General features: G+C 42.4%; 1 protein-coding gene across 1 annotated transcript in view; it reads left to right on the plus strand.

The window, feature by feature from the left end:
- LOC114029508 (membrane metallo-endopeptidase-like 1) overlaps positions 1-12003 on the plus strand; it is a 57582-nt gene that overhangs the window by 16116 nt on the left and 29463 nt on the right. The window contains exons 4-8 of the mRNA XM_027843979.1: positions 276-335; positions 2825-2986; positions 4724-4804; positions 6981-7076; positions 10946-11064. Coding sequence (XP_027699780.1) covers positions 276-335; positions 2825-2986; positions 4724-4804; positions 6981-7076; positions 10946-11064 — 518 coding nt within the window. The remainder of the gene's footprint in view (positions 1-275; positions 336-2824; positions 2987-4723; positions 4805-6980; positions 7077-10945; positions 11065-12003) is intronic.

Here is a 12003-nt window from a genome sequence, read left to right on the forward strand (position 1 = left end):
TGTAGTTCTAAAGACCTGGGTTCAAATCCCAGCTCTGACACTTACTAGCTATGTGATCCTGGGCAAGTCACTTCACATCTCTGTGACTCTACTTCCTCATCTGTGAAATGAGTAAGTTGGACTAGATGACTTCAGAGGTTCCTTCCAGCTTGAAATCTATGATTCTTTCCTTACCCTCCTCCCCCTCAGACTGCTCTTTGCTAACATCTTTGTCCCTCCCCAAGAGAACATCCTGTTTCCATATGTTTATTTTTTTTCCTATTTACCTCTTACAGACCCCAGAATTGCTACCAGTTTTGAAGAAATCTGTGTCCACCCTGGCTGTGTAATAGCAGGTAAGTAAAATGTTCCTTCTGTCTCCCCAAAAAAGGGATTGAAACTGAGCCCAGATCGTGCCTGCAGAATCAGCCATACAGAACAGATCACTGTGAATTTCAATGGTGACTGTACCTCCACCTCTCCAGTGTAGCCACATTCCACTGACCCCTGCTCTTAGAAGAGGTTTCAACCTAAGGATTCTTTACCATTCATCTCAGTTAAGGATGAAACCAGAGCTTGACAGGAGGGTAATTGGCTGCTGAGCTGACAAAGTTCTGGGGCTGCATGGCTGGTTGCCTTGGCTCTCACACAGACTCCTATAATAACTTGATCTCTCCAGACCCAGCTCAGCCCTTTCCTCATCAGCTCTAACCTGGGACATCGCATTAACTTGTTGATTGGTCTCCATATCTCAGGTCTCCACTCTCTCCAATCCATCTTCCACATAGCTACTGAAGTGCTGGTCTAAATATTTCATCCCTATGTTCTAAAAACTCCATTGCCTCCAGGATCAAATGGTAACTCGTGTATTTGGCATTTAGAGCCCTTCACTGCCTGACCCCAACCTAACTTTCCAGCCTTGTTATATACGACTCCCCTTATGATCTAACCAACCTGTCCTTTGAATGTTCTATATGTGCAGTGCTTCATATTCCAATCATGCCTTTGCTAAAACTATCTCCCATGCCTGAGATGCTCTCCCTTCTCACCTCTCCCTCTTAAAATCTTCAGTTTCCTTTAAAACTCAGCTCAAGCATCACTTTCTACATGAGATCTTCTCAGCTGCTGGTGCTGTCCTGCCAAATTAGTCAAGCCTATAAGCATTACTAAGTGCCTAGTATGTGCCAGGTACTATTGATTTTGTATACTTTTGTATCTGCATGTGATTTCCCCCAGCACAATATAGGCTTTTTGGATGAATGTATGAATGATTGAATAAATGAATGAATGAACAAATGAATTAATGAAAACTCTGGCACACAGCAGATACTTAATAAGTGTTTGTTGATTGACTGGTTGATGGCAGAAAAAGCTTAGGAACTGACTGGCCCAATATTTTGTTATCCAACAAGGCTTAAGTAATTTTCCCTCTTTGTTATGAGGAAAGGTTCAAGGGATGGGGGTAGGAGAAAACAAAACAAACAAACAAACAAAAAACAAAAATAAAAAAAAACATAAAGGGTATCTTTTAATAATGGAAAAATGAATGACAAAACAACCAGAGTCGGACCAGAAAAAAATCATAAACATATACATACACACATTTTTATATAATATAGGCATATATTTCTCTACATACATATATATTCCACATTTGTAGGATTTTATAATGGATTGAGAGTTGAAATAGACCCTAGTGGCCATCTAGCCTCACCTTCTCAATTCACAAACAAGGAAATTGAGGCTCTGAAAGTTCCACAGACTTGCACAGGGTCACACAGTTAATAAGTATGAAAGCCATGACCCACTCCTGGTTCCAGGTGCAGTTGTCCAACCATAAAGCAATGACCCACGCTTTCCCTGGCATTTCTCCTTTATATTATCTTATGAGAATCTTCCTGAATGGTTATCTTCCCCAGCAGCTACTGGGATCAGGCCTGCTTCCTGACTAGGGCACTGCAAGGCCATTGTTCCGAGTGAAAAGCCTCATAATTCCAGAGGAGAGATGGAGACAGAGAAAGTGAAACTCCTTTCTTGTCACTGCTTAAGTAAGCACTCGTTAATCCACACTCACTTATTGATTGATTGGGAATGGTGTTGGATGTGGACTGAGACAAAAACACTCCCTGAAATCTTTGATATAAGTTATTACAGGTTTGTCTTCAAATCTAACTCCCTCCACACTCAAGTAAGTGGGAAAATTATTGAACTTCCCTCAGCCTTGGTTCACTCATCTGTAAAATGGGGAGAACATGCTTTGCAGAAGTGTTGTGAGACTCAAATAAGAAAATGTGTGTAAAGCACTTTGTAAATCTTGAAGCACTTTAGAAATGGTAGCTACTATTAATAAGGATAAAAGTGTTTTCTACTTAACCTAGAAAGTTCAGTTGATTTAAATGTTCTCTTCCATGAATGTTCTATTAACCAAAAAAAAAAAAAGAAGAAGAAGAGCCTCCTGGTACACACTGTGCCCAATCATTTACCCACCCCACACATTCCTTGTTCCTAATCACTGCCCAGGATAAAAGGGAGGGGGAATGCCCCTACCAAGGGCAAGTTCCTTTTGACCTGGTCATCTCTTGTGTTTGGGCACCAGTTATTATTGTTGTTACTGTTATTATTTGTCCTTCATTCTCCAAGAGGATCATGACATCAGGGAGGTGATGCCATGACATGCAAGTGAATTGGATTTAAGTGAGGGAGGACTGAGCAAAGTCACCAGCCTCACTTTCTCCTCTGGACCCATCTGGGTGCAGTGCAAGATATAGATCAATTGGGGTAGGAGTCAAGACCCTTGGATTCCACAATCCCCATCATCTCAAATATCTGACATTGTGGTGGACAGCTTCTAGGATCATCCAGAACATGGACCCCACCAGCGAGCCTTGTAATGACTTTTACCAGTATGCCTGCGGGGGCTGGCTCAACCGCCACGTGATTCCTGAGAGCAGCTCCCGATACAGCATCTTCGATAAGCTACGGGATGATCTGGAAATCATACTCAAAGGTGAGGAGCAGAAGGGGTTGTTCTGGTCAGGAGTCATGGTTTGGGCCAGGGGTGGGGAACCTGTGGCCTTGAGTCCACATGTGGCCTTCTAGATCCTTGGGTGCAGCCTTTTGACTGAGTCCAAGTTTTACAGAGCAAATCCTTTTATTAAAGGGATTTGTTCTGTGAAGATTGGATTCAGTCAAAGAGCCTCACTTGAGGACCTAGAGGACCATATGTGGCCTTGAGGCTGCAGGTTCCCCACCCCTAGTTTGGGTTCATGGTATCGGGTAACCTCATGGCAAGTAGTGACTTTATGTTGGGTAGTGTAGATAATTTCTCATAAATCTAAAGCTGGAAGGGATCTTAGGAAGTATCCAACTCTCTCATTTTACAGTTGAGGAAACAGAGGCCCAGGCAGATGAAATTAATTACACAAAGTCATCCAGCTAGTTAGTGGCACAGATGGGTTTTGGATCCAGGCCATCTGACTCCCAATGCAGCTCTCTCTTCCCACCATACTTTGTTAGCCTGCTCATAATAACTATGGTATACTAGTGGTAACACCGCTTTTCCAATGCTACCATTCTCAGATCACAGTAATTCAGCATGGCAAATGTATTCATGCTGAACTTTTGGCAAGATGACGCAGTCTGCAAGTATAAACTTGGTGTCAATTTATCAACAAATCTCTAGGGTGTACCTGCTATATGAGAGGCATTCCCAGAATTTGGGTGGCCTCAGACTTTTAGATTCATAGTTACAGACCTGAAAAGCACCTCAGAAGCTGTCTAGTACAACCTCATAATTCAAGAAATAAGGAAACAAAGTCTTAAAGAAATTAAATGACTTAGCTAATGTCCCACAGAGAGGAAGTGTCAGAGGCAGATCCTCTGTATTTAAATCCCACACTCTTTCCACTAAGTCTCATTAAGAAAAGCAATCTTAATAGCACAAAGAGCATTGAATTTGAGGTCAGACGACCTGGGTTTGAATCTCAGTTCTGTTAAAGCTGTGTGACCCTGGCCAGACCATTAATTTGCTCCCTGAGCCCCAATTTCTTCATCTTTAAAACTGGGGTATTGGATTCAACAGTCTCTAGGACTCTAATACTTCTAACTCCTAAGATCTGATAAAAAATGAAGATTGGGCTAAAACCACCCTTCAGTTCCCCACAGCTGGGATAGAGGAGATTTTAGAAGGTAAGCAGATGCCCCTTTCCCACACCAGAAGTGAATCTACCTGTCACCCCATGCACTCTGCCCTCATAATGCCAACAGACTAGACTGGTTTGCTGCTCAGGCAGATTTCTGATGTGTCCATCAGCTGGGATCTGGACTTGGCTGGCAAGGATAGATTTTATTTTTAGCTTATTGATACCTCAGTTCATACATTATTTCTTAATTTCTTAATAGGTCACTCCCCACTTCCCTACCCAAGAAGCCATTTCTTGAGGGAAAAAAAGAGAAAAAGAAAGCAACCCCAAGAGTTAGCTCAGCAAAACCAATAGATCAGCTGATTCTGACAGTATATACAACATTCTACACCTACAATCCCAGACTTGTGCAAAGAATGGAGGGAGGTGCATTTTCTGGATGAGAGGTTTTACCCTCTCCCAGCTTCTATCGCTCTTGCCTTCCTGAGGTCAAGGAATAACCCACTCCTGACCCTGCTCTCCACCACAGGCAGAAGTGACCAGGGTTCTCTGTTGTCTCCTCCTAAGGCCCCCATCCAGCTGTGCTCTCCCCTCTGCCCCAGGTGTGCTGGAGACCCCTAGAGAGGGAGACCGGAATGCCATCCAGAAAGCAAAGATGCTCTATAGTTCCTGCATGAATGAAAGTAAGTGATGTCTGGCCTTTCTGTGCTTTGGGTTTGGGATTACCCCAGGCTAAGCTATATAGTGCTGGGGAAGAAACTGGGTGGGAGGGCTGGGTAAGAGGAACAGCCAATAACGTCTGGACTGGCGCATCCGGGAGCCAACACTATGGTATGGGCTAGATCCAGGCTACTTCTTCTTACCCTATCAACTCCCTATGGTTAGCTCTGCTAGTGCCTGGGACTCTACAATGCGTTGGAGGTTGGGCACTGGAGGTTGGAGGTGGGGAAAAGCTAGAGTGAGAGGCTGTGACCCTGGACAGCAGCCCCCGTTACTCACACATTCTAGGAGTGCACCAGACACAGCCACTGAGGAGCAGAAGCCAAATGTGACTATATCTAAATGAGTCTGGAGACTTTACTTCAGGGGAAGCTTCAGATAGGGGAAAGGGGACCAGGCTGGGAGTATGGAGAGCCAGGTTTGAGCCTTAGCTGTGTAATCATGCCCTGGCTCCATTTTCTTCTATAATATGAGGTCAATTATACTGCCCATCTCTGGAAGTCATTGTGAGGATCAAATGAGCTTATGCTAAGTTCTTTATAAACTTCAATGTCTGTGGAAATGGCCCTGGCAAGGTTTATCTTTGGCAGTTATGGAGTTAGTCAAATGAAAGTGGAACCCAGGAAAACAGTGAATGTATGCAAGACAGGAAGGGGTGGGCAGGGGGAGAGGGGAGAAGGATTTAGGGCTGTCTCTCTTTCTGTGTCGATGTCTTTGTATTGCTCTATGTCTACATCGTATTCATGCATGTTTCTGTGTGTCTCCTCTGTGGTTTATGTTACATTTCTATGTGTCTGTGTGTCAGTATGTTGTATGTTTATGTTTTATGTGTTTACATGTGCCTTGGTTGTCTCAGACTCATTTTATCTATGCCAGAGGTAGGGAACCTGCGACCTTGAGGTTACCTGTGGCCTTCTAGGTCCAGCCTTTTGACTGAGTCCAAGTTTTACAGAACAAATCCTTTTATTAATGGGATTTGTTCTGTGAAGTTTGGATTTAGTCAAAGGGCCTCACTTGAAGACCAGAGGCCCTTGAGGCTACAGATTTCCCACTCCTGATTTGTGCCATACTGTGTGTTTTTCTTTGACTGTATTGTATGTTTCTGTGCTGGATGTCATGTGTTTCTATGATGGTATTGTGTGTTTCTATGTTGTGTTGTATGGATTTCTAAAAGCTCAGTGGCTCGCTGTTACCTTTAGAGTCAAATAGAAAACCCCTTGTTTGACTTTTAAAGCTCTGTATAACCTGGCACCTTCTGACTTTTCTAATCTTCTCTTCCACGGTCTCCCCTCCAACTAGACTGGCTACACTGCCTGCCTCCTGTTCCTAGACACCATCTCCCACCACCATGCCTTTTCATTGACTGTCCCCCATGCTTGGAATGCCCTCCCTCCTCACCTTTGCCTCCTAGAATCCCTGCTTTCCTTCAAGACTCAGCTCAAAAACCACTCTGTGCATGGCACCTTTCTGATCTCCCCAGAACTTGAGCCTTCCTCTCATCCCCTCCATATGTACCTTATATATACTTGTTCATTTCCATGTTGTCCCCCCCATTAGACTGTGAGCTTCTTGAAGGCAGGCCCTATGTTTTTGCCCATCTTTGTACTCACCATACTTAGCTCAGTGCCTGGCAAGCATTTAATAAATGTTTGTAGATTGATTCATTGATTGAGTTTTTCTATGACTATTTTATGCCTGTTTCTGTGTTGAGTTGTGTATATTTCTAGAACTATTGTGTGTTGGGGTGTGTTTGTATTTTTTGTGTTGTCTTTATGTATCATATGTATCTATAACTTATTTTGCATGGTATGTGTTATATGGAAATAAGAAACAAGAATAAGCATTTATTAAGCACTTACTATATTCTAGGCACTGTATTAAGCACTTTACAAATGTTATTTCATTTGATTCTGTGTGTTTCTATGCTTTGGGGCATGCCCATATCTGTTGAGTGTTCCCATTGTTTGTGTTTTGCACCCTGGATGCCCCTCTTGGCATATTTGTGTTTCCATGCACATGTTCATGGAGTGTGATTGTATGTGTGTAGTATGCACTTGAGTCATTCATGTTTCTGGATGGGTTCCTGCACCCTTAGAGTTCCTGGGGCGCTTGGATGTGTATCGCCATTTCCTGTTTCAGATCTAATCGAATCACGGGACTCTCAACCTCTATTAAAAATCTTAGAAATTGTGGGAGATTGGCCAGTGGCTACTGACAACTGGAAGGAAGTCAGAGGTATGTGAGCCCCCTCGCCTTCTTGCCCTCTCACCAGCAGCATCCTTCCCTGTGTCAGCCACCCTGGCTGGCCCCAGGGGCTGGGGAAGAACCCTGGCTAAGAAGGGAGATTTGGAGGGAAAAAGGAGTGGTCCTGTTAGACCTGGAACAGTGACCAACATTGATCCTTCCTAAGGTAAAAGGAGGGCATGCGGATCAGTGAAAGAGCATCACATCAGAATCAGAGGCCTTGGGTTCCAGTTCTCACTTCTCTCTAGTCCTCAATTTTGTCATTTATGAAATGGGAATAATAATATTTGCACAACCTATTTCCCAGGGATTCCATTTTATCCTTGTAAAATGAGATAATGTTGTAAGAGCCAACAAGTGCTAGAAGTGTGTAAGAATATTCCCTGAAGAATAAGACAGCATCAGAGTTTGTCTGTGGTCTGCCTCTCTCTGCAGATCCTAATTCCTCCACAGCCAGAAAACTACTCCCAGGACTTGGGCCCAGATAGAGGCAGCTGAGATGAAGCTTCTCCCACCTCTGTCCCCCGGCTAGGGAGGGATATTAGGGCTCCTAGGAAGGGTTGGGATAGCCTGTTATCAAGGACATACATCTTGTCTCCTTCAAAATTATGGAGATTTTCAAGGTCCTCCCAGCCCCTGACTGGTGAAGGGGAATGAACCCTAATCGCTACATCTTTATCCTAGTTCCCTGATTAGCTGAAGGCAGAAAGCCAAAACCAAACCAAACCACTTTTCTATCCATTCTTTCTTTGCTTTAGAGGGAAAGTGGAAGCATAAAGTGTGCTTAGAATAAGTTAAAGTGAAAAGCCTATGAAGGAAAGGAGTTAAACATACAAGGTTACTGATAATCAGTAGGTCTTGAGTTCTTTTAATTCTTCCCATATAAAGGGCCCTGAATAGAGAATCAGAAACTCTAGTATCTAGTCCTGGTTCTTCCATTGTCATATCTTGAGCAAGTTTCTTTCTGTGGCTTGGGCAAGGTATTGACCCCAGATCTCCCCAGACTCTCTCCCTCTCTCTCCCTCTCTCTCTCTCTCTCTCTCTCTCTCTGTCTCGCTCTCTCCCCCTCTACCCTCCCCCTCCCCCTCCTCCTCTTCCTCTCTTTTTCCTCTCCCACTACTCCTCTCCCTTTTCTCCTCTCCCTCTCCCTCTCTCCCTGGGCTGGTGCTGGCTTGCTCACCCCTCCTACATTCATTTTGGCAACTGAGAGTGCCCCCCCCAGAGAGTTGGATCACAAGCTACTGCTATCTCAGAATCTCAGGGTGACTCATAGGTGACTTCTCACTGACACCATAGTTCGTGAGCTGTGGTGTGTTTCCCATTAATAAATCGACTGATTAGTCTTCACCAAAACATTTACTAAAAATGCAAGGCAAGTACATGATATATCCAAAGCATTCCACCCACAAACTTTCATTCTAGTCTCCCATTGATGCACATATTGGCTATGGAGAGAGTGAGCACACACCTAAAGCCTCGGGTAATAAAGCAAATATTTGTGGAACACACGTGGCCAAGTCAACCCACAGCTCTAGAACCGTAAACTTTGTTGCCTTCTTTCTATCTCAGGAACTGTCCACCAAAGTTCCTTGATGAATATCCCTTCAGGGCTGAACAGATGCTTTCACCGCTGAATTAGGTTGAGCTGATCCATGCTGGGCTTGATTTCTCTTAGCAATAACAATTCAGGGGAATATCTTTGATGGCCTCCTCTTCTCTTTTCTGTTCTTTTCCATGACAGATCATAATAAAAGGTAGAACACATTCCCTTTACTCCTCAGCTGTCAGTTATAACCAAGAGCAGACTATATAAAGAGCAGAGTATATTTTCTTTAGCCCTTCTTTTGTTTTTGTTTTTGCTTTTCTTCAGCATCAAGTAGCAATAGAAACCACTCCAGCCCTTCACTGGCCAACTAACTTAACTTACTCCATGAGTCCCAATACTCAGAAAGAGTTATGGCCTCTCATTAACCAGTTCTTTTTTTTTCTTTTATTAATTTATTTTGAATTATCAACAATCACTTCCATAAGCTTTTGAGTTTTAAATTTTTCTCCCCCTCCCTCCCCACCTCCCTGTCCAAGATGGCATGCAATCTGATATAGGCTATATATATATATATATAATATATATATATATATACATTCCTATTAAACATATTTTCACATTAGTGATGTTGTGAGTAAGAATTAGAACCAATAGGAGGAACCACCAGAAAGAGGAAACAAAATACAACAGAAGAAAAATAGCAAATAGTATGCTTCGATCTGCATTCCAACTCCATAGTTCTTTCTTTGGATGTAGAGAGCATTTTCCATCATGAGTCTTTTGGAGTTGTCTTAGATCCTTTCATTGCTGAGAAGAGTAAAGTTCATCAAAGTCAGTCATCACACAATGTGGCTGTTACTGTGTACAATGTTCTCCTAGTTCTGCTCACTTCACTCAGCATCAGACCATACAAGTCTTTCCAGGTTTTTCTGAAGGCAACCTAGTCATCATTTCTTATAGCACAATAGTATTCCATTACATTCATATACCACAACCTGTTCAGCCATTCCCCAATTGATGGGCATCCTCTCAATTTCCAATTCTCTGCCACCACAAAAAGAGCTGCTATAAATATTTTTGTACATGTGGGTCCTTTTCCCATTTGTATGATCTCTTTGGGATATAGCCCTAGAAGTGCTATTGCTGGCTCAAAGGGTATGCACATTTTTATAGACCTTTGGGCATAGTCTAACCTAGTTCTGAAATCTACTCTTTCCCTTCTTCCTAATTTCTTTGTTCAATATCTGGGTCCTCCCCAAGAACAACCCCACCATAGCTTATGATTGTAACTACACTCTTATCTTCTCTCTCTATTCAAGTAAATTTTATTTTCCCCATACTATTAGACTGGTTCTGCCAGTATTTCCCCAGTTATTCACTGTATGTTCTCCATTTATTCAATTCTTCATATGAAAATCACAGAAAAGGACTATTCTTCCTGTTGGCTCCAATGTTCTACACCTTGTCATATGTCTATAAGCAACTACTGTTTCAGAATTTAATTGGTAACTGCTTCTCACAGAACTTTGATGCAGACCTGTACCCCATAAAAATGAACCATTGAAGCAGAGTTAATTCAACAAATTGTTTTTTTTCTAGGACAAAGATATTCTTCCAGACAAGTGAAGTGTTAAGAATCATTTCCTTTTTCTGAGCTTCAATTTACCACTCTTTGAAATGAAGTCATTGGACTATATTATCTCTAAGGCAGAGGCTCTTATCCAGAGGTCCATGGATAGATTTCAGGGGGTCTGTGAAACTGAATGAGGAAAAAATGAAGTCTTTACTTCAATATAATTGGTTTCCTCTGTGAATCTATGCATTTAAAAACGCAATTCTGAGAAAGGTCCATAGTTCTTCACTAGACTGCCAAAGCTGTCCATGTTGTAAAAAAGTGAAGTCTGTGCTCCCAGTTCTGACATTTTAAAGTATAAAGTCTCTTCCAGCTATGAAATTCTCTGCCCTAAAGTTTCTTCCAGCCCTGACATTCTAAATTCTAAAGGTCCTTTCAACTCTGATTTTCTATGCTGTCAAGTCCCAGCCCTGACATTTTGTTCCCAGGTCTAACATCCTATATCCTAAAGTTCCTCCTACCTCTGACATTCTCTGTTCTAAGTTTTCCCAGGTCTAACGTTCTATATTCTAAAGTTCCTCCCAATTCTGACGTTCCCTGTTCTAAGGGCTGTCCCAGCTGCAACATTCTCTAAGTTTCTTCTTAGGTCTAACATTCTAGGTTCTAAGGTCCCTCCCAGCTCTTACTCCTATGCTCTAAGGTCCTTCCCAGCTCTAACATTCTATGAATTCAAATTCCTAGAACCCTACTGGGTCATGGAAGAGAAGCTGTCAATGATGAACTCCCAGTTCAACAAACGGCTCCTCATTGACATGTTTGTTTGGAATGACGACCGAGATTCCAGAAGCCACATCATCTATGTAAGTACCACACCTGGTCCCTCAGCTCAGTTAGGAGTGAGAGATACCTAGCTAGCTGTGGGAAGTGGGGTATCCTACCACAGGAGCTGCATTCAATCCCTTGCCAGTTGGTTTAGGGACCTGGCCTCCCAAAGAAATGCCCAACCTATCATCTGATGGAGATATTAGAAAAGGGGGAGCTGATTGGAGGACACAGACCTGAATCTCTGATGGTCCATCTGAATGTGGGCTTGAGATATCAGCCATGGTTACCTGGGAAAGAATCATTCTTTTTCTGAGTCTGCTCCTGGGCATGTGGATATGATCTTACAGGGAGCCATGTGCCAGATTCAAAGTTGGTAATGGTCCCTTTCGTTTAATTAGGAAATAGATGTGTTTCAGAGTTGAATCTTCTTTTCCCAAATCTGTTTCTGATTTCCAACCTGCATTACGTAAGTTAGCCCTCAGAAGTATGTGAGGGACATAGATTCAAACTATAAAAAATTATGAGTCACAAGAAACCAAACATGCTTTTATTTATTAAAGGTCAATCAGGGCAATTAGTAGTGGCAACAGAAAGCTAAAGAGAAACTAATTTCATTGGTTTACTAATTGTTTTCCCCTGCATGGGAGAAATGGATAGAGAATCTAGCATTTATATAGAACTTCAAGGTTTGCAAGGCACAGTATATCCATGTTATCTCATTCAGACTTGAAGTCAGGAGGACTTTAGTTCAAATCTAACTTCAGACACTTACTAGCTGTGTGACCCTGGGCAAGGGACTTAACTTCTCTCTGTCTCATTTCCTCAACTATAAAATGGAGTTAGTAATTACACCTACATCTCAGGATTATTTTGAAGGCAAAATGCATGTATGGAGTTTTGCAAGCCTTAAAAGGACTTGTTATAGTTTACTACTACTACTACTACTACTACTACTACTACTACTACTACTACTA

Source organism: Vombatus ursinus, unplaced genomic scaffold, assembly GCF_900497805.2.
Source record: "Vombatus ursinus unplaced genomic scaffold, bare-nosed wombat genome assembly UNPS02014932.1, whole genome shotgun sequence".
NCBI classification, from domain to species: Eukaryota; Metazoa; Chordata; class Mammalia; order Diprotodontia; family Vombatidae; genus Vombatus; species Vombatus ursinus.